At 35.8% G+C, this 23,378-nt stretch overlaps 1 protein-coding gene across 3 annotated transcripts in view; it reads left to right on the forward strand.

The window, feature by feature from the left end:
* Window positions 1–23,378, forward strand: part of SNX13 (sorting nexin 13) — a 143,636-nt gene that overhangs the window by 52,581 nt on the left and 67,677 nt on the right. For all 3 annotated transcript variants that reach the window (XM_010835601.1, XM_010835600.1, XM_010835602.1), the window contains exons 4-8: window positions 2,514–2,603; window positions 3,676–3,797; window positions 18,597–18,718; window positions 18,835–18,936; window positions 20,465–20,553. In XM_010835601.1, coding sequence (XP_010833903.1) covers window positions 2,514–2,603; window positions 3,676–3,797; window positions 18,597–18,718; window positions 18,835–18,936; window positions 20,465–20,553 — 525 coding nt within the window. The remainder of the gene's footprint in view (window positions 1–2,513; window positions 2,604–3,675; window positions 3,798–18,596; window positions 18,719–18,834; window positions 18,937–20,464; window positions 20,554–23,378) is intronic.

Consider the following 23,378-nt stretch of genomic DNA (forward strand, 5'->3'; position numbering starts at 1 on the left):
TATAATTTTGTTACCTCAAGCTCAATTTTATGTCTTTCGTGTTGCAATTTTTCTTTTTTTTCAAATATCGTACTGTATAAATAAAATTGAAATTCCATACTAGATATAGGCTTCACATTCGCAATTCCTTCAGTTATTATTGTGGAATTGTAATGATTTTCATGTATGAAGAGAAGAAAATGGTCTGGAGTCGGTGCCAGTAACTGAATTTTATAATTATTAACATGTCCATTATGTGCTAATATGACTTTCATATTGATAAGTAAATACAGTTTTTCTAATACTTAGTGTTACCTTTAAAATAATCTTTGAAACTTACCTCTGCCCCCCTTTAAAACTCCTGTTAATGTGTATTCTCTGAATTTGCTTACAAATCTTTTTTGAGGTAATGAATCTTTTCTTTTTTAATTGAAGTATAGTTGGCTTACAGTGTTGTATTAATTTCTGGTGTACAGCAAATTGTCTCAGTTACACACAGACATGCATTCTTTTTTTAAATATTCTTCTCCATTATGGTTTATCCCAGATTTGATACAGTTCCCTGTGCTATACAGTAGGACCTTGCTGTTTGTCCATTCTAAGTGTAATAGTTTGCATCTTCTAACCCAGAACTCCCAGTCATCCCCTCTTCCTCCCCTCTTCCCTCTTGGTAACCACAAATCTCTTCTCTGTGTCTGTCATTCTGGTTCATAGATAGGTTCATTTGTGCCATATATTAGATTCAACATACAAGTGATACCATATGGTATATGTCTTTCTCTTTCTGACTTACTTCATTTAGTATGATAATCTCTAGTCACATCCACGTTGCTGCAAATGGCATTATGTCATTCTTTTTTATGGCAGAGAAGTATTCTGTACTCTACACACACACACACACACACACACACACACCCCTTTTATTTAGCTGTTGATGGACATTTAGTTTGTTTCCATGTCTTGGCTGTTGTGAGTAGTGCTGCTATGAACATAGAGGTGCATGTATCTTTTTGAATTACAGTTTTGTCCAGGTATATGCCCAAGGATGGGATTGCCCGATCATATGGTAGCTCTATTTTTAGTTTTCTGAGGAACCTCCATACTGTTTTCCATAGTGGCAACATTAGCTTACATTCCCACTAACAGTGTAGGAGGGTTGCCCTTTCCCCACACCCTCTCCAGCATTTGTTATTTGTAGACTTTAATGATGGTCATTCTGACCAGTATAAGGTGGGTGGTACCTCATTGTAGTTTCTATTTACATTTCTTTGATAATTAGGAGAGCATCCTTTCATGTGCCTACTGGCCATTTGTGTGTCTTCTTGAAGAAATGTCTATTAAGGTCTTCTGCCCATTTTTCATTTGGATTGTTTGATTTTTTGCCTTTTCTTTTTGAATCATTTCTTAGCCATCCATAGTTTCTATTCATTTGAATGGTACATAGAGAGGATGATGCAAAATATTTTAAATTATGATTTTAAACAGCAATAAATCATAATCAAGATTGGTTAAATCTTTATGATCTATTTTTTGGTATATGGTATAAATAAATAGTGATTTTGATTTGCTTTTTCTAAAATGATTTATAAGTATATTTTATGAAAAAATCTCAGTGGTTGCATGGGATAACTTGAAACATATGTTTTTAATATGCATTTGTGCTTTTTAAAATTTTTTTATCTGTTTATGACTGTGCCAGCTCTTTGTGCTGCATAGGCTTTTTTCTAGTTGTGGCCCGCGGGGGCTACTGTCTAGCTGCCGTGGGCGGGCTTCTCACTGGACATGGCATCTCCTGTCGCACAGCCCACGTGCTCTGGAGTGCGTGAGCTTCAGTGGTTGCAGCATTTTCGCTCAGTGGTTGCAGCTCTCTGGCTCTAGAGCACAGGCTTAGCAGTTACGGTGCATGGGCTTAGCTGCTCCACATCAGGTGGAATCCTCCCAGATTAGGGATCAAATCTGTGTCTCCTGCATTGGCAGTTGTATTCTTTACCACTGAGCCACCAGGGAAGCCCTGGTTTGTATTAATTAAAGAGTATCCTACTACTTTTTACCGTATTTCCAGGTCACTGATCTTTCTGAAAACTATGGACAAAAGAAATTAATTTTTTTTAGTTGCTGAGAACCATCCCTTAGTAAAACTTAATTTAAAATATGTTAATTTGGCAGCTGGTATACTCCTTTGGGCTGGGAGGGAGGAGGAAATGGGGGTGTGTTTAATAAAGACCATTATTAATTTGACTCACCTGAAACACTAATTTATGGTTTTAAATTTTCATTGAAATATGATAACAGTATACCTGATATTTTCAGTTTCTCACATTCTAAATAATGTTTGCTGATTATTGTTACTGAGGATATCTAGTTTTCTTAATTCGAGACATAGTATTTGTTTGATACCTGAGTCTCAAGAAATAAGGTTATTTATTAGCTTGAAGATAATGAGAGGGATGTTACAGTCAATATTTAGTTAGAAATAAACTATAGATATTTTGAATCAAGAAAGTATGCAATAAAACATTATGATTCCCTTTCAGTGCTTAGAAGAAATGAAACGGGAAGCCAGAACTATAAAGATTGATAGAAGATTGACAGGTGCCAATATAATTGATGAACCTCTCCAGCAAGTGAGTTTCAGTATGTGGTATTTGAATTCCATATATTGTGTGCTGGGTGCATTTCTCTTGAAATACTAAGAAATAATTTTGCTATTTATGTAATATGCTGGAAATTCATTGTAATGCTGTTCTTGGATTCTCTATGTAAACTTGCTGCCTTATTTATGAACTTATTTATATGTGTTTGCTTTGTGTTAAACCCTTTTGGTTGAATTTACATTGAGAAAAAAAGTTTTTATTAACATCTGATAGTGTTTCTAATTGTTTTAAGAGTTACAATGTTGCTCTTCAAAAATTTTTGCTCTTCAGCTGATGACTAAGCTAGTGGTTTGATAAGTCAGAGGTTTTTCTACCACTTTTGTTACTTTTTAAAATGGATATTACTGGCTTCATTCAAAAATACTTTAAAAATTAAAATTATTCTCTCCCAAAATATTTTCATTGATGCTCAATTATATGACTATTGCAAATAATGTGTACCTTAAAATTCTAAATATTATTTTATAGATAAATCCTTATTTAGTTTATCTGATTTGCAGAAAAATTATACATTATGTTGTATTATTTGCCATTTATTGGGTAATAATGCTGTTGACATTATCACTGGTATTAGAGTTAAGTGAATTATGTCATTTTTGTCATTTGACTGCAATGAATCTGATTATACTCTCAAAGAAAACATTTTTTTCAAGATTACTAGGGTCTCTTGATATTATTTTGCATCTCATTCCATCAAACTAACTAAAACTCTTCATTGTATTTTAGCATTGGAAATTAATGTTTCTGCATGCTCCATCTTTAACCGGAATTTGGGTAGGGCTTCACCATAGATAATTCTTTAATTAAAAAAAAATTAGGCAGTAGATGAATTGGGCTACCAAAATAACTTAATTTAATAACTTAATTTTTTGAAATGTTTTTTAGCATATTGATGCTCTTGTAATGAAGACAGTTATTTACTACCACAATTTATTAGGTAGATAATAAATGAAAATTTCAAATAATCTTTTTAAGTTTTAGTTTGCCACTATTACTTTTTAAATCCTTAAAAACTGTATTTTTTCCTGTATTTTTGTTTTAGGTTATCCAGTTTTCCTTGAGGGATTATGTCCAGTATTGGTATTATACACTAAGTGATGATGAATCTTTTCTTCTTGAAATTAGGCAGACTCTTCAGAATGCACTCATTCAGTTTGCTACTAGGTAAGGTCACTGGATTGTATTTATGCAGAAAAATTTAAATATTGTTTGTATCAATAGGGAAAATAACTTTTAAATGGAAGGAGAAAATTGGTTATTCCAAGGTAAGTAGAGCAGTAGATTGTTATTGTGGGATAACTCTTAGTTTATGGAACTAGAGCCCTGAAAAACCTTTACTCTTTTACAACTGCAGAATGTTTATCTCGACTAATCCCTGTTTTCTAAGTCTGTGTGTCAGTTTCTTCTTCAGAACCCAGTTGTCCAATCATGTGACAGTTCAGAGTCTTTCATCGAACATATTGATAATACTTTTTCCCCTCTTACCCAGATACTCTTTTTTTTTAATTGCAATATCATTCTTTTATTATATTGTTCGGGAAATAAGATTTAGTACAGTTAAACTCAAAGTAAATACTGAACCAAGGTGGCAGGGCCAGACAGACAGAACATGATTCAGAAATCTGGCAGTGAAAGACACTCTTGGGCATGATTAGGAGGTGTTTCACTGTCGTAAAACATAAGGCAGGCGAGGGGTTCTGAAACATAAGGCAGGATCAGGCCCTGTACCGTAGACATTAAGGAGCTTGTCTCAGATTGGTGTAAGGAATAGTTTGTATTCTGATGCCAACTGACCACTAGAAACCTCAGAAGGTTTTTGTTATTGTTGGCATTTTTAATATTAATATTTATATAAATATATGAAATATATAAATATGTGCAGATATAGATGCAGTGTGTGTGGTGTGCATATATATCTATATATATTTGTATGTCTGTGTGTGTGGTAAAAGTAAATGTAAACACATAAACAGGATGGATCCTAATCTTCTAGAGTCATTTCCTCTGGAGTAACAGAGGAAATATTTGTTTGAACCCCATGCAGTTTCCATTTGTCTTCTATTGGAATAAGTAGAGTCTCTTTGACAGTTACCTGGCCACAGAATAGTATAGGAGTAGCTGCTGGCAACACAAATAAGCTAGCTTGTTCCTCCTTATTGGTCACACCTTAGCATGGTTCCTGCCAGTCTCCTACTCAAGCAGGGCTTTAGTAATAAACAAAGCACTAGCAAAAAAACCCCAGAGTTACTGCATTTCCACCCTCTTGAATAAGTCTTTCCTTGGCTTGCACTAAGAACCCATGCCCCATAGGTGCTGTTCTGACTAGATTGTATGAAATGAGTGGGAGCAAGAGACAAAACGGCTAGAGCAAAATTGGGAGCCACTGATCCCCATCTGGAGATACAATTTAAGATGCCCACAGACTTGCAGGGAAGAGGTGCAGAGGAATGGCGTGGCGGGGCTCATGTCTTGGGGAAAGCAAGGTGTCCTTGCTTGGCTTCACTTAATCGGCTTGCCCTGGGCAGCCATAGCCTCCATAACGCCACACATGGGCTCTTCATTTCCCAGGGAACTGCATGGGCTTGATGGGCTGCAAGTTCTTGTTCAGTGGGAATACCAGGAGGCAGGTGCAACTCCACTATAGCCTCTTCAGAGACCCCCTCCAAAGGGCTGACGGTGCCCTGAAGCCTGATGCTAAGGGATGTATTCACTACCCTCTCCCCTTCCTCCATCTGGGGAACTATTTTTTCATTCCAAAGGGGCAGAACTCTAGCAGTAGTGTCCTTCAGACTTTCACAGGAGGGTAGCTGATGGCTATTGAGGTCTGCATGCCTGCAGTCTTACTGGTGTTGCTGTTGAAGGGATAGTCAGGCTTCACTGGAGATGGTAGAACATGACAGCATCTCCAGATCTTTACCTGGGCTTCATCCTGCTTGGCAGCAACATCTGCCTTATTGCGGCTAAGTCTGCACTACTGGCAGCCACAGTTGATCAGTGGCATCTGGTGTAGTCCAGAGAGTCCCAATTGTTGCTTCTGCACCTGGTGAAGCAGATGTCAGACTCCTAACCAGTATCTTGTAGCACCTGCATGTTGTGCTTCACCTCCTGACGCCCACTGTGCTCATGTTGGCTTCTCACCAGCCAGTGAAGCCATCCTCCGGGTCCATGTACTCTTCTGTGTGGGATCAGCACCGCCTTGTAGCCATCCATGGCGGTGGTTCTGGGGGATAGATTGGGGCTCACTGAGGTTCCAGAGTCATCCCAGGTAGTCTTCTTTATTCAAGTGCTGTGAGAAGAGCTCACTGTAACTGCCCACTTATCTTAGGCACATACCTAATGGAGTCCTCTTAGAAGAACTCAAAGGAGCAGTCGGTGGAGAATATTCAGTTTATTTATTTACTTTCAGAAGAGAAGTATATTTTAATGAGATTTCCTTTAAGAAAGTTTTCTGAGATATACTAAAATTCTCACTTTACAAACACCCTCTTATATACTGCCTAAATATTTTGGTCTGTATCCTTGTATTTAAACTACTTGATTTTTAGAGGGGCCATTTCATGTGGAGAAATTATTTATATTTTAAAGAAAGGATTTTATCTTTGGGTAAGTTTGCTATCTTCTTTTTTTTTTTTTTTAATAGAAGATTTTTCTACCCAGTACATGCAGTGATTTTCCTACAAGCCTATGGCCTCAAGGCAGGAGGCTACATTGCTGTGTCACAAGTAGGTTCTCAAATCTGAAGGTGTTATTCTCTAGCCAGCCCCTCTTCTTCCCCACTTAGGTTCTTGAAATGCACTTTTGTACTTCTGAGAGTCTTGGAGAGTAGAGCTTTGCCCTAGGGCTCTTTGTTTCTGTTTCTGTCTGAATAGATATTTCCAGCTCATGCTGCCCTGTCAAGACTTTTCTTCTATAATTCAGTTGATCTTAAGGTTTAGAGTGGGAGATGAATTCCTCAGCCTCCGGTCACTGAGGCAGGCTGCAGTAGGTTTCATAGTTTGAATTTTAACCTTACTTAGATAGATTGAAGCCTCTTCTCTTTTATGATTAACAGCAAACATTTGGAAAGTAGCCAACCATAATTATGAGTGTAGATGCACTGTGGAATATAGAAAATATACTAACATATAATCAAAGAAGTCAGAAATTGGATTTTATGTCCTTTAGTTCATATATGTAACATTATTGCATGTTAGATATTGTTTAAGATCATTATTCTGAATCTGTTGGTCACTGCTTTTTATAGTAACACCCTTCTAATGACTTTTTCCCCCCTCTCTGCAAAGATGGGAGTAAGAAGAGTTCATTATTCTTTTGCCTGCCTGCTTAAGATTATATTAAAATATAAAAAATTGTAGACCTAGAAAGAATTTTGAACTAGTAATTGGAAGACTTGAGTGAGTTTGTATCCTCTTCTCTCATTTAGCTATGGGACTGTGAGCAAGTATTCTAAATTTTTTGGATTTTGGTTTTTCTCATGTGTGAAATAAGTGTCATAAATACCTGCCTTGTACTGTATTCCTCACAGGGTTTTGGTCTGGAGCAAATTCATGTGTTCTTTTAACTCATATTTTATGTCTACTTTGCCTCAGCCAGATGCTGCAGATACAGCAGTGAATAAAGCAAAAATCCCTGGTCGGTAGAATGTAATGGAAATAGTTCATGTGAAAATGTTTTAAAAATTGTGAAGAATGTTAGAAATTTAAGTTTTTATGTCACCGTTCACCCATAATTTCACAGATAAGGAAGCTAAATTCCAGAAAGATTAAACAGTTAGTCCAAGATTATCTGTTGAGTTGGGGGCAGAGTAAGAATCATTCTTAACAGTCACTATTCTGTCCCCCAGTCCCTAACAGATATATTGTGATCTAGATTATCATCTTAGTTTCCCTCACCTTTCTGTCATATCACTGCAGTGCTTTGCCTGTTCTTTGATCTTCTAACTACCTTTTCTTTAAACTTCCTGTTATAGTTTTTTTCTCCTTTCTCTAGCATTCTATTATTGTTCAATTGCTCAGTCATATCCAACTCTTTTGCGACCCCATGGACTGTAGCCCACCAGGCCCCTTTGACCATGGGATTCTCTAGGCAAGGATACTGGAGTGGGTTGCCATTTCCTTCTCTACTAACATTCTGTGCTTTCATGCTAAATATTGGGTGATTATAGGAAGAACCAAGTTTCTTCCATCCTAGACTATCTGAATTTTGTCTTTGCTTGGTCGTTGGCCTTAAGTTTTGGGGCAAATTAATCAGTCTCTCTTGAGCTTTAGTTTCCTTATTCATAAAAAGCTGATAATATTACTTGTCTGTAGCATGTAGTGAGGCTCAGTTAATGTTTGTGCCTTCTCAATGAGTGGCTTTATTTTTGTCTTTCATTGGCTTTTTCTAGTAAAGCCATACTAAAATATATGTTTTCACAGGGGCTCCTTGATTATTTCCAATGAGAATATCAAGAAAATTAAGTGCCTATAATCATTACTTGAATACTTCTTAAATTCTTATTCTTGTCTGCTGTGTACTGCAAAGCGTACATTATCTCTTCTCTCCTTCAAATTTCAATCTTGTATAGAGTTTTTAACCAGGGGCCCATGAAGCCTTGAAGATTTAAGCAAAATTTTCTGTGCTTTTTTTTCTTTTTCCTTCTGAGTGGTTCCATAGATTTTATTTTCAAAAAGGACCTGTGAACCCCAGAAAGATTTAGAACCACCAAATTCTAGTGTTCATATTTATTTGGCACCTTGAGGAAACAATCACAGAATATCAGCATCAAACAAAATGCTAATTTTGTTATACCAGGAGGGAAAGGATATATGTAGAGTCTGAAATTCTGGTTTTGAGCTTTAGTTCTGTTATTTATTAAGCTCTATGGCACTGGTGGTACAGTGGTAAAGAATCCACCTGCCAGTGTGGGAGATGGTGGTTTGATCCCCGGGTTGGGAAGATCCTCTGGAGAAGGAAAGGCAACCCATTCTAGTACTCTTGTTTGGGAAATCCTATGGACAGAGGAACCTGGAGAGCTATAGTCCATGGGTCACAAGAAGTCGGACATGACTTAGTGACTAAACAACATGACCTTGAATGGATAAGAAACATAAATTCTTTGCATCTAGTGACAACGTGTATCTGCTTATCAGGTTGTTGCTAAGATTAAATGGCATCAGATATGAGAGAGTACATTGTAATGCCACACGTCATCCTAACTTTAGTACCTGTTTCTAGTAGCAGTTTGGGGAAGGAAACCTTCCCAGGGAACTCTTTAGTTCTCTGTGGAACCTGGGCATTAACCTGGAACTTTAGGGGATGAATCTGTGATAACCTGTATATTTTTAATTCTCTCTTCAAATAAGATAGCATGACATTGGAGAGAAAGCCTTGGGAGATCTGTATTGTAATTCTACCTGTACCATTAAGTTACAGTATACTTAGAAAATTTCCTAACATATCTGTAAAATAGTGATACTGATACTTGTCACAAACTCTGAGTTGTGAGGGGCAAATGAGATCATATGCATGAAATATTTCATAAAGTGTTTGTCAACCAATAAATGATTTTTTGAGCAAGTTATCTAACTTTCTGTGCCTCAATCTCAGCATCAACAAAATGAGGTAATTTTCTCATAGGGTTGTTGTAATAATTATATGAGAGAAAAGAACGTGTAAAACACCATAGGAATCTGGCACATAGTATGTATTCAGTGAATGTTAACTTCTTTCTTCTTGTTTTTGTTATTTCTTACATTTCTGGGAATATATGCACACATTCTCTTGTCTTCTTAGCTTCATTGTTTTTTAAGGGGGAAGGGCAGAGGAAACAAAATTAAAACACATGAAATGGAGAGAAACTGGTTATTTGGGTATTATTTAAAGGATTTGATCTAGAGGTAGAATGGACCAGAGTACCTGATCAAAACCTGATGTGGATTGAGCCCAAAACTGGACTTCAAGAATGGGTGTATAGAGGTAAAGGTTAGTGGTTAATTGTATATTTTTATAATTCTTATACCATACTCTTCACCCACTTTAAGTTGTTGGCTCTCAGTGTATTCAGAGTTGTACAGCCTTTATCACATTTACTTTAAGAATGTTTTAATGGCCCCACCAAGAAACCTGATATCCACTAATCAGTCTCTTCCCATATCCCCCACAAGGTTCTACCTCTACGTAGTCAACTATATATTTTTTCTATGTCTTTATCGACATTTTACATGAATGAAATAATATATGATCTTTTGTGACTAGCTTCTTTCACTTAGTGTAATGTTTTCAGGGTTCATCCTTGTTGTTCAGTTCAGTTCAGTCGCTCAGTCGTGTCCAACTCTTTGCGACCCCATGGACCCAGCACGCCAGGCCTCCCTGTCCATCACCAACTCCCGGAGTTCACTCAAACTCATCTCCACTGAGTCAGTGATGCCATCCAACCATCTCATCCTCTGTCGTCCACTTCTCCTCCTGCCCTCAATCTTCATCCTTGTTGTGGCATGTATTATTAGTTACTCCTTTTCATTGCTGAATAATTTTCCGTTGTATGGACACACCATGTTTTGTTTATCCATTCATCAGTTGGTAACCATTGCGGTTGTGTCTACTTTTTGGTTTTTATAAAGCATGCTACTATGAGCATTCATGTACATGTTTGTGTAGACTTGATGTTCTCATTTCTCTGAGATGTGTACCTTGAAATGAAATTTCTGGGTCATATGGTAACTCTGTTTAATCTTTTGAGGAACTGCAAACTTTTAAGTGGCTGCTCATTCCTGCCAACAATGTATGAGTGTTCCAGTTTCTCTGCCTTTGCCTGTACTTGTTATTGTCTGGCTTTTGATTAAAGTCATTCTCCTTGGTCTAAAGTGGTATTTCATTATGGTTTTGATTTACTTTTCCCTGATGGCTAATGATATTAAGCATCTTTTCTTGTGCTAATTAGTTATTTGTATATCTTGGAGAGAAAGTGTCTTTCAGAGCTTTTCCCTGTGTTAAAACTAGGCCATTGTTGACTGTACTGCATTGCTTCCTGGTTTTATAAATACAGTTTTACTGTTTTATTGGACAGTTGTGCTCATTTGTTCGCATTTTGTCCATGGCTGCTTTTGTGCTTTAGTGGCAGAACTGACTGAGGTAATGTGGCCTGCAAAGCCTGAAATCGTTCCTGTTTGGCTCTTTAGGAAAAGAGTTTGCATCCATTAAAATATTAAGAAGTATTATTCAAGAAATAGGAAAAATATTGGAATAAAACTCATATACAAAGAAGTTGTACACTGTATGATTTTAGGTGTGTTAAAATTGTAAATATGTGAGCATAGCAAACAGAGAAAAAAATAGTAAAATATTAACAATGATCTTTGGATTGTGGATGTATGGCTAATTTACAGCTGATATAGAAAAATCTAAAGAAAGAAATGACATTTTACAAAACAGGCATGCATTATTCTTGTAGCCCAAGACAGGAACATTTGGTGCTCAGCACTAAAAAAAAATATATCTAGGATGACTTTTTTCAACTAAATTTATTTTCCTGTTTTTTATATTATTATGAGCACATAAATAAAAGAATCCTTTTTTTCAGCTGTATAGGACATGTTTTGTACAGATAGCCATTGTATCCTTACTTCCTTGTGAAGTTATCTTGAAATTAGTGCTTACATATAGTTGTTTTTGTACATAATGGGGTAGTCAATACTCAATAGATTATTGTTAACCGAGTTTCCATTTATGACTTCTTGGTAATTTTTTTCCCACAGAATTTAATGTATTTCACTGTTGGGTCTACGAATGTTTCATTTATCAGATAAATTTTACTGAAAACCTTGTTTATTAAAATACTTAATAAGATGAATTTAATTGTTAGTACTTAACATTATACTTAAGATGCACACTTAGCCCCAGGTTATTTTTTTTTTTTTTTTCATGTAGCTTAAGGCTTCCAGCTCTGTGTTCTTTATACTCAACCTCTAAATTAGGTGAGTGTGCTTTATGTGTGTTCTTCTAATTTTTTCTTTATATTTGGAGATTGAAGTTCTTTAGAACTTCTGCATTGTAGAACTGGATGGATTTTTTTATGTGGAGTTGTAGTTCACTGAGTACCATTTCCATACTATGGCTATATAAAACTGCAGGCCCAGATTTTTCTCCATTTCTACCAATTTGTTTATAACTCTTATGAGTCAGAAGAGTTCGTGTAGTTCAAGGTGTAGCAGATAAACTGAATTGAAACTCAGGAATCCTGTTTTTGTTTTAACAAAACCTTTATCTCAGTAACTAATCTGGAATAAATAATTTACATTTTTGGCCTTGTAATTATAAAGGTTTGTGGTAATTCTTTCAGATCTCTTTCAGTTCTGAAATACTGAGATTCCCTGATATAGTTGTTACTAATCTCGATCTGTTTGCCTTCACTCATATCTCCTCTTCAAAACACTCACATTCTCTATCACACCCCACATTTTGAATACCATTTGGAGAGTTATTTTTTTAGATTTAATTTACTTTGGGATTAAAGTACTTCTCTGGTCTGCTGTTTTACTGATAGTATATCTTAAAGTAGGATGATGATAAACTATATTTAAACCTTTTATTACATTTCTGCATGGTCAGAAAGGATGCAAGACTTCAAACATCTAAGATATGTACTAGACCAATCTTTTCCCTATAGTTAAGCAGTTTTGTATCAATGAAACTTGACAGTTTTTTACTTGATTATCCAAACTACTGCTCTTCTCTATAGAATACTAAAAACAATAAATTTGTAGTTTTGTAAGTCTGCTACTTTAAGTTCCCACCGTGGTGGATTTTAAGCTGTGAGCATAAAGTCACTGCATGTGGGGTTGGGAGAGAGATGTGCTCATTTGGCTCTCCCCCTGCAGCACATGGGGCTTCCCAGGTGGAGTTAGAGGTAAAGAGCCCATCTGCTAATGCAGGAGGTGCCAGAGACATGGATTTGATCCCTAGGTCAGGAAAGATCCCCTAGGGAAGCGAATCCCATGTACAGAAGAGCCTGGCGGGCTACAGTCCATAGGATAGCAAAGAGTTGGACTTGACTGAAGCGACTTAGCATGCACGCATGCTGCAGCACACAGGGGGAGGAGGTGCAGCTGAGGGAAGGGAGCAGACTAATTATAACCATAAAGTGGTGAAACTTGTGTCCTCATGGTTGCTAACTTAGCTCCTGTGAAAGAGTGATTCTCCATGTATTTTTGAGGATTATGGTAGAGAGTGATCATAAGTTTAATGTAAATTTAGGAATGTTGTGAAAAATTAGTTTAATTATTTTATACTCAGTCCTAAATTCTTGAAGTAGTTTTTAAAAGGGAAGCAAAAATGCTCTAGGGAAGTGGTTATGGTAACTTGAAATATTTATGAGCAAATTGAGACTGGAAGAAGGGAAAGTCTTTAAATGGATTTAGAAGCAAGTTTACAATTCTTTGCTTTTAAAATATTGCTCAAATTCAATTTTAGGCTGAAGCTTTTGATGCTAACAAAGTACTCCCTCAAGGACTCTTAAGGATGGAAACATGTAAAGGTTTATGTATTTTAAAGAGTATATCCTTTATGATAGTGAATTCTGAGGGGGTTAACTGTCTGATTCAGTGACTCAAGGAAGGAATTTTTTTCTTTTACAGATAGGTCACTCACTTTCGGCAAAAGATGGCTGTGAGTCAGGTGATCAAAAAAACTAGTGGAATAGAACTTCTCAAAATGTCTTCAAAGATGCTTGTCAAAATCTACCCAGTAAAACTAGGAATTTTGCTAGTGATTTTTTTAAAAAAATGTCTGATATTTCTTCTTTAGAAGGTAAAAGACCTCATTTAGGAGATTAATACATATTATTGTATTTTATGCAGTTGGTTATTATATTGCCCTTACTGATGAATATACATTTAAAAAGCCTTTATATGTGATAAGTGTGTATGACTTTTGATATATATTCACACATATACAAACACGAATACTATACAGTGTATATACTATGCAGTATACTGTGTCATTTTTAATGTTTTAAGATAATATCTTAGTAATCATTCCTGTGAAAAAATAATACAGCATAAGGAATGAAACATTTATCATAGGATTGTTTCTGTGGGAAGATCAGTTTTGACTGTTTTCATTTTGATATAAAGGACTTTTTCCAGGACAGTGTTCTGCCAAGTGTGTGAAGATTGCCTCTACTGCCAGCAGTCACCCACTTCTTTAGTTAGGCAAGTCGTCGTGATGACTACGTGATCAACTACGGGTTGATCATGCTCATTCCCTTCTTTTGCTTGTTCCTATATCCTTACTTTCCCTGTTAAATGGTACTCATTCATCAATCATAGTACTCATTCATCAAGATTTTTTTAATCTTTTTTAACTTATGACATAGCACTTAACTTCTGCTTATTTCTGTATGTGACTCTTTTTGGAATGGTACGAGTTCTGTACTACTGTAGTAGAAGTTCTCTTTAGTTGGCCAGTCCATTCCCTTTGTACGACATACTAACTCATGCCCGTAGCATTAAAGCTAGGCTAATAGACTACTTTCTTGTACTTCTGCCCATTTCTGTTCCCACTTTTTGAGATTTAAACTTATCAAAAGTCACTTGTATTAATAGATTCTTGGGCAAAGAAAATTTCATATAATAGGTCTGTAGTGTGAGCTGAACAGGGATACTTTAGAGGAGCAAGACAATTGAGTGTGTTAGAAAAGGAAGTTGTATTTGTTTCTGAACCTGTGTACCCTGGTTATATTTTTTATTATAATCATATAATTTAATTTACCCCTACCTATTTTGAAGAAATATGAGTATGACAGGGTAGTTCCTGTGAAAATGAGGTCACTTGCTTTGGAATTTACTCAGAGCAAGTTGCTGAATAGATTGCAATTGAATTAGGTGTGCAAAAGACAACTACAAAATACTGGTGAAGAGCCTTGAAAGACCCTTACTCTGCGTTCAGATTTGTTTACAAATGTCCTTAGTTGTTATGTCATTTAAAAGAAACTGGAAACCATAACTTCTTCAGTGTGAGAATGATTTATTCAAGACAAAGGCTACATTAATAACACTTAGCAAAACGTTAATCAAAAGGTCTTGTCTTGGTCTTATATTGAATGATTTATATGATTGAAGTTAAAATGACATACATTCATGATTCCCTCTTTTGATCAGATATTTTATTTACTCATTATCACTTTTCCATGTATTGTGTTCCTGTGTGCCTGCCTATGTGTATGTTGTATTTGGTTAATCATAGATTCTTAAAGCTGTAAGTGTCCCTAGAGAAAAACCGTGGGATGTGATATGACTTGCTGAATTTCACAACTAATGAAATGGTGTATCTTTTACTTGAATCAAGGGCATGTATGCCAGTCCAGGCCTCTTTACAGAAGTCTTTAATTGATTTTGGTGTGTGTTTTGTATTCCTTATGATAAGCTGTATACTGCTTAGAATAGATGGAACCAGTGAAGCAATTTGTGTAATTTCAGTCTCAGCCCCATATTTGGGACATTCAGTGCCTTTTTTAGGCTTTAGCATTAAGTAGCTTTAGGTTTTGGAGAAGGCGATGGCACCCCACTCCAGTACTCTTGCTTGGAAACTCCCATGGACGGAGGAGCCTGGTAGGCTTCAGTCCATGGGGTCGCTAAGAGTTGGAAACGACTGAGCGACTTCACTTTCACTTTTCACTTTCATGCGTTGGAGAAGGAAATGGCAACCCACTCCAGCGTTCTTGCCTGGAGAATCCCAAGGATGGAGGAGCCTGATAGGCTGCCATCTACAGGGTCGCACAGAGTTGGACACGACTGAAGCGACTTAGCAGCAGCAGCTTTAGGTTTTAGAGAGGCAAAAAGAGCTTCTCAATCAATGTGTGTCCCATTTCAGAACTTTAAGGAGTAAGGAAGAAGCTGTTCTAGGTGGTTCATGGGCCATTCTCCAGGCACCTGTTAACAGTGCTCTGACCCTGAAAGAGAAATCAATAAATTGGTATGTATTGAGTGCCTCCAGTGTTTAACGTATTATTTAGCCATTGGGAACAACACTGTGAATAAAACAAACACAGTGGAATAAAACAGATGAAATCCCTGACTTATCTCAGCAATTGAATTATTTAACTGCAGGTTCTAGTGCTATAGAACTAAGCACTGTAACCAGAGATCTCCAGACCTAGTGTGAAGGAGTACGGCAGAGGGTGAGGGTCAATGCAGGGTTCTGTGTGTGGAGCCAACATTTTAGATAAACTCGAAAGCATACATGGGAATTGTCAGGGGAATGTGGAGGAGAGAAAGTAAATTTGTAGGGAGTAGACAGAGTGAGCAAACTTGGCAGAAGAAATAGTCTGTCCAGAGGCACTGAGATAAGAACAGAACCAAAGAGGAAGGAAGAGAGCGAAACAGACGATGAGGAAGTAAGCAGGGACCCAGATATGCATGATCAGGGAGTCATTAAAGTATTTTTAAAGCTCTTGTTTCGTATTATCATATTTGTATTTTTAAAAAGATCACTCTGGCTGCTCTATGGAAAACAGAATGAAGGGAGAGACAAGAAAGGACATGGGAGACCAATGAAAAGGCCAGGAATAAGATGCTGGTATTAGAGGTGAAGATAAGGCCTAATATATATTCAGAGAGGTTCACTTTATAGTTTGACTGTTGCTTTTGTTCTTTGAGACTTCATTTCTTATTTGCATTCCTAGTTAACCATTGTAATTCATGCAGTCATTCTATCAAGATATATAAGCTACAGGAACCTACTGTAAATGTTATTTTTTTGGAGTAGGGTTGAATATATTCCTTATTCTCTTGGTCATATAGGAAGTATGCTCTCATTTTTAAATTCAAGAAATGAAAGCTTCTAAGTAGTAATAAAATGAAAGTATAGATAATAGGATTCGTTGTATAATAATCTAGATGTTTTTACTAGAAGACATGTGGGGAAATATTTTAAACAAAGTGAAAAAGAGCCTTGACTGCAGTTATGATTTAAGAATAATAGTATTAAGAACTCAAATAGAAAGCTATTTGTAGATCAATAGAAGGAAATATGGCTATTACATAAATTAAATGATTTTTAAATTTAAATTTACATTGCACTTATTATATATTAGTCATATACCATAATTTTAGGAAGTACTTCACTGTCAACAAAATGTTTTCAAATTATAAGGTAAATACTACTAGAAATTATTAGTAGATATTTTCCTAATTTATAAGTGGGCAGTCATGTACTACTGTTGTTCCTATCTTCCTTACCTAGAATAGTTCCTTTGAATTGAGATTTCCATTAAATTTGTATGTATTCAGTGAAAATGAGTCAAGCAGAGGGAAAATAATTACCTTGGACAGGGAATATGAAATATTATGCTTCCTGTTTTCCTCACCTCAATGTATTTATATATTGAAAGTAGAAATCTGTGTTTAATAATTAAAATAATTTTTTATATTTGCATTACTGATTAACTTCCAGTCATGTTAAATATTACTTTTACATCCTTTTGTATCTTCTTCAGATGTCTCATTTACATCTTCTAAGATGTATTGAGATAGGTTCTAAAATTAATGAATTTATTTTGCTTGAATTTCAATAAATTCTATAACAGCACTATACATGAAACAGAGCACATACAATTTGAAAGATTCTGCTTCTAAATTTGTTAGAATGAACCTTTTATGGATTAAATGAATTTATGGTCTATACCATGTAAATTTTGTTCTTATACAAATTTTCAAGTTTGGATGATTTTGTACAAATATTCATGTAAGGATTTTTGAAAGATGCTTACACAGATAATAGGGCTTTTCTCTTTAAAATAAGAAACAAAGATTCTAGAGACCTCGAAGTATTTAATATACATGGCTCATATAGTCTAATGATAACCCCTCTGCAAATCTGAACACTCAGGTTACCTTTATTTTTAATAAGTTGACTTGTATTTCATGTACTTATAATTTACTTTCCATGTGTATAATAGATTATAATTGCACATTAAAAAGTATATTAATGTTAATAATTTGTTTTTATTTGAAAACAGCCATCTGTGATATTCCTCAGTGCTGTTATCACATTTATAAGGTTTTTCTCCAAAAACAGTAATCAAATTAACTTACTCACTTGCTTTTTTATGTATGGTGAATTAGCATGATGACTTATGGTATACTTTTTTTTTTCCTCTCCTTTATTGCTCAGCATCTTTATGAATAACTCTTTGTCTTCTATTTGGTATGTTCATAAAGGGATGAATTAATTTTAATGTTAATATAAGGAAAACAGCATTGAAAAAATGCTTGTTTAAAAATATCACTTAATCAAAAGAGATGTGTAATCTGTTTTGTATTTATCTATTGTATTTGTTATGTTTCACTGGTGTGCTAAATTAGCAGTGTTTGTTGAAGTCTTCTTTTATAAGAGTACTAGGTAGCTTAATAAAATTAGTTACCACTTTTTTCATGGGTAAGTGTGGTATTTTATACATTATTCTTTAAACCATTTCCAGGTGACTATAGCTATTTTGAATAGTTGAGTTTTTAAGTGTTTATATATGCAAACAGAAACCAATCAGGCTCACACCAAAGGTATTTGGTTCAAAACTTGGACTGTATAACTAAATGGAAGAATGTGGAGAATTCAGAAAGGGTTCAGAAAGAATCAAAAATCCCAAGTGCTCTTTTAAAAACAAGCAAAAGCATTCTAAGTTCTTAATGTGTTGTTATGTCTGGGATGAGAAATTGCCTGTTTTCTTTCCTGTTTTTAATTTTAAGCACTTAATACTTTTAAGCTTCGACACATAAAATACTTCAAAGCATACTGTTCAAAAGTTTAAATAGATTTGATAAACTATGGGTCTTTTGAAGAGGAATGCTAAGATGTAATACTAATTAAATGGACAAAAAGTATAAATAAATTCAGTCTGTGATGATCATGTTGTTTTTCAATAGTCATTGAATAAATTTATTTTTTGATTTAAAAAGTCATCCTTTTATGTAATGTGTTTGTTATAAGGTCTAAAGAAATAGACTGGCAACCTTATTTTACTACACGCCTTGTAGATGATTTTGGCACACACCTACGAGTATTCAGAAAGGCCCAACAAAAGATAACAGAGAAAGATGATCAAGTGAAAGGTAATAATATCTTTATCCCATTTGAAAATTAGGATTTTATTTTATTTTATTATTATTTTTTTAAATCCGTTTTTCTTTATTATTCTCTAATCTTGAATTGTTCCTTTTCTGTCCAGGTACAGCAGAAGATCTTGTAGATACCTTCTTTGAAGTTGAAGTTGAAATGGAAAAGGATATTTGCCGTGACCTAGTGTGCACTTCTCCCAAAGATGAAGAAGGTTTTCTTTTTAATTTAACTTTTTGAGCATATTAACTGTTCACGTTAGTAGAGGCAAATTAGCAGAACCATTTAACAAATACCAGGGTAAAATCTACCCACTCCAGTGTTCTTGCCTGGAGAATCCTAGGGACGGGGGAGCCTGGTGAGATACCATCTATGGGGTCGCACAGAGTCAGACACAACTGAAGCGACAGCAGCAGCAGCAGGGTAAAATCTAAGAGTGAAGTTATTCTTACAGGACAGGAAGCTTAGTAAAAACACTACTGCTTATTTTATCTTTTAACTCTTAGAAGTAAATTTCCAGATTCTTTTTTCTTTTAAAGAGAGCCTTTTCAGTTAAAGAGAACTTCCTTTGTTGTCTTTTAAAATATAGCAAACACAAACATTTTATCCTTAGGAATTTACTTTTTTTGATCTGTAGTAATTTTATCTTCACCTTGAGTTTATTATTTCTAATTCGAGAATACACCTATTATTGTAAATATTTTCTAAGGGAATGATGATAATGTTTCAAATGAAATTTATAGAGTTGAATTGACTTTTCTTTTTGAGAGGTTAGACCAGATAAATTTTAGCTGAGGATGTTGTCTTTTCCTAGTTTTACAGTGACCGAGTCTGTGCTACTGGGCATATTGTTTTGATTATCAGGTTTTGATTATCAGTTACATAATTACCTTCCCAGGAAGTGTCAGCATATGAACACGTCAGAAAAGCATTACTAGTCGTGGAAATTGTTTTCTTAGATTTTTAAAATGTGCTCAGCTTTTCTATTTCTTTGCTTTCTTTTCTGCTCTTTTCCGTTTTTCTTCTTTCCTTTTTATATTTATTATGCAATTCAGTTTTTAATTGCTCCTTCATTAGCATTAATATGAAATAACTAAATGTAAGGAATAGTTAGAATGATGTATAGTTCTTTTATGTAAATCAAGCCCTCTTCAATCAGTAAAATAGAAGAGCATGTTCTTTTTCTTATTACCTGCCAGGTTAGTGGAGGTTCTTTCTTGAAAAAGAATTGTAAGTATATTTTTAAATGTGCAGATAACTTAAGTATGTAGAGATGTGTGGTAGAAGAGTAGAATACTTGGTGCAACTAAAACTTTGGGGAAAAACACTTTTGTAATTGAAGTTTCTCAACAACTCAAGATTTAGGGTTCAGTTCAGTTCAGTCGCTCAGTCGTGTCTGACTCTTTGCGACCCCGTGAATCGCAGCATGCCAGGCCTCCCTGTCCATCACCAGCTCCTGGAGTTTACTCAAACTCATGTCCATCAAGTTGGTGATGCCATCCAGCCATCTCATAGATGTAGGGTAGAACTGGGCAAAGTAAAAAAGTGTATATTACTTTGATTAATGAATATTTGCTGTTTGGAGAATAACAAAGATTTTTATTGAATACTGATTAATTACTAAGATAATAAGCTTATATAATCAGCAAACTGCTTAATCCTGCCACTTTGTGTTTTATATCAAGAGTAGGTGGAGATTTTGTATTTTCTGTTATTATGGCTCCTTTTTTTTTTATTTCTAGGATTCCTAAGGGATTTGTGTGAGGTCTTATTATATTTGTTGCTACCTCCTGGAGATTTCCAGAACAAGATCATGCGATACTTTGTCAGGGTAAGCTTAAACACATACCAAATACATGGCTATAAAGAAACTTAGAGTAGTAATTACCAAATTTTTGGTCCCAGGACCCTGTTACACACTTAAAAATTATTAAGGACCCCAAATAGCTTCTGTTTATGTGGGCTTTGTCGATCAATATTTATTATATTGTAAATATTAAAACTAAGGAATTTTGGAACACAGAATACACAAGCACATTCCATTAACTCTCATGCTCCATTCTGAAAATACCACTGTTTGCTTCCCTTTCCCTTACACCCCAGAGGTTCCTGGACAACACCTCAAGAACTGCTTGAGTTAAAGTTAGATTATGTTTTAAATTTTCTTTAACATTGTTGTTCAGTCGCTTATTCGTGTCCGACTTTTGCTACCCCATGGACTGCAGCACACCAGGCTTCCCTGTCCTTCACCATCTCTCTGAGCTTGCTCAAACTCATGTCCATTGAGTCGGTGATGCTATCCAGTCATCTTGTCCTCTGTCATCCCCTTCTCCTCTCCTGCCTTCAATCTTTCCCAGCATCTGGATCTTTTCTAATGAGTCAGCTCTTTACATCAGGTGGCCAAAGTATTGGAGCTTCAGCATCAGTCCTTCCAATGAATCCTATAAATTTATCTAAAGTAGGCTAATTAAAATAACACTTCTGATAGAAACTTTCAAAAAAAACCCTGGGCAGCTAAGATTCTACTTCTTGGCATTGAAAAATAAATGTCAGATGAAAACAATAATTTTGGACTCATTTATTCTCTGGGTATAATCCTTTGGGATAAAATTCTGTGTGCAAATGTAAAGGAATAACATTTTGACTTTGATTACTGGTTATGACCAAGAAATGCTAGCTACGTTAGTCCTTACCCTGGCTCAATAGGTTAAATTAAAAGTTTCTGATTATACTGAAAATGAAAGTTTATGATCTTTTTAGTCTGCCATTCTGCAAAACAGATACACCAGTTCCTAACTGAGCTTTTTTGCTTATTATTATTTAAGCAGTATCAATTTATCAGTATCCTGATAGCTCTCTAACTTGAGTTCAGTGCATTTTCAGGTAGGGTAATGATGCTGTGAAATGAATAGAAAATGCTTGATCTTGATGGGAAGAGTCTGATAGATTATATACATTGAAGACTTGGGCTGGTCATTATCAACATCTGGCATGTCTATGTCTAGATTCACATCTACCACTGAAGGAAGATACTGCTAATCAGTCATCATATTCATTCATGCTGATTATTTGGAGCAGTCTTTGCCTGCCTGATACTCTGCTTAACTTTTAAATATACAAGTTGTGCAATTCTGTGCCTTCTTGCACATCCATCCCTGTGACTTTAAACACCATCCAAATGCTAATAACTTTCAAATCTATATCTTTCCCTTCTAAACTGTCCACCAGCTGCCTACTAAAATCACTATTTCACTGATGCACAGCCCTTTTAAACTTTGCATGCACAAGATGGAAGTCTTACTCTTGCCTCCAAATCCTGTGTACCTTTTATAAGTCTTTTCTTCATTCCCGTAATGACCACCCAGCAAATGTTTTAAATCTTAAGTCCTTTTAAAAGGCTTACAATAAGACTGTGGGTGATGTGGCGTTGTTTAACCTCTCTGGCCTTCATTCCATGTCATCACTGTACTCCAACCACACAGGCTTTTCCAAAGTGCCATTTCTCTCCACTATAGGATTATCTCGTACGCTTTTTTTCATCTGCTTAGAATGATTTGCATTATACTCTTGGCTAAATTATATTTGTCCCTCATATCTCACTTCCTCAGAAATACTTCCTTCTCTAAAAGCCCCCTCATAATTCCCTATCAGTGTAGGTAGGTACTGTATTCCTTCTTAAATTTACCATATTTTAACATGAAAGTTTGATTGTTGGATTGACTTGCTCGATGCCTTTTTCCCCTAACAGAATCCCAAGCCTTAGAGGACAGGGGCCATTTCTTCATTTCTGTATTCTGTATCACTGTGTACTTACTGGTTTTCACAGTGCCTGCCATATAGCATATACCAATCAGATAATCAATTTTAATGCACAGTTCAGTTGAGTTCAGTCATTCAGTAGTGTGCGACTCTTTGCAACCCCATGGACTGCAGCACGCCAGGCCTCCCTGTCCATCACCAACTCCTGGGGTTTACTCAGACTCATGTCCATTGAGTTGGTGATGCCATCCAGCCATCTTATCCTCTGTTGTCCCCTTCTCCTTCTCTTTCAATCTTTCCTAGCATCATGGTCTTTTCCAATGAGTCAGTTGTTCACATCAGGTGGCCAAAAGATTGGAGTTTCAGCTTCAGGATCTGTCCTTCCAATGAATATTCAGGACTGATTTCCTTTAGGATGGACTGGTTTGATCTCCTTGTAGTCCAAGGACCTCTCAAGAGTCTTCCAACACCACAGTTCAAAAGCATCAATTCTTTGGCTCTCAGCTTTCTTTATAGTCCAACTCTCACATCCATACATGACCACTGGAAAAACCATAGTTTTGACTAGATGGACCTTTGTTGGCAAAGTAATGTCTCTGCTTTTTAATATGCTGTCTACGTTGGTCATAACTTTTCTTTCAAGGAGTAAGCATCTTTTAATTTCATGGCTGCAGTCACCATCTGCAGTGATTTTGGAGCCCAGAAAAATAAAGTCTGATACTGTTTCCACTGTTTGCTCATCTATTTCCCATGAAGTGATGGGACCGGATGCCATGATCTTCGTTTTCTGAATGTTGAGTTTTAAGCCAACTTTTTCACTCTGCTCTTTCACTTTCATCAAGAGGCTCTTTAGTTCTTCTTCACTTTCTGCCATAAGGAGTGGTGTCATCTGCATAT

Source organism: Bison bison, unplaced genomic scaffold (assembly GCF_000754665.1).
Source record: "Bison bison bison isolate TAMUID 2011002044 unplaced genomic scaffold, Bison_UMD1.0 scf7180017864044, whole genome shotgun sequence".
NCBI classification, from domain to species: Eukaryota; Metazoa; Chordata; class Mammalia; order Artiodactyla; family Bovidae; genus Bison; species Bison bison.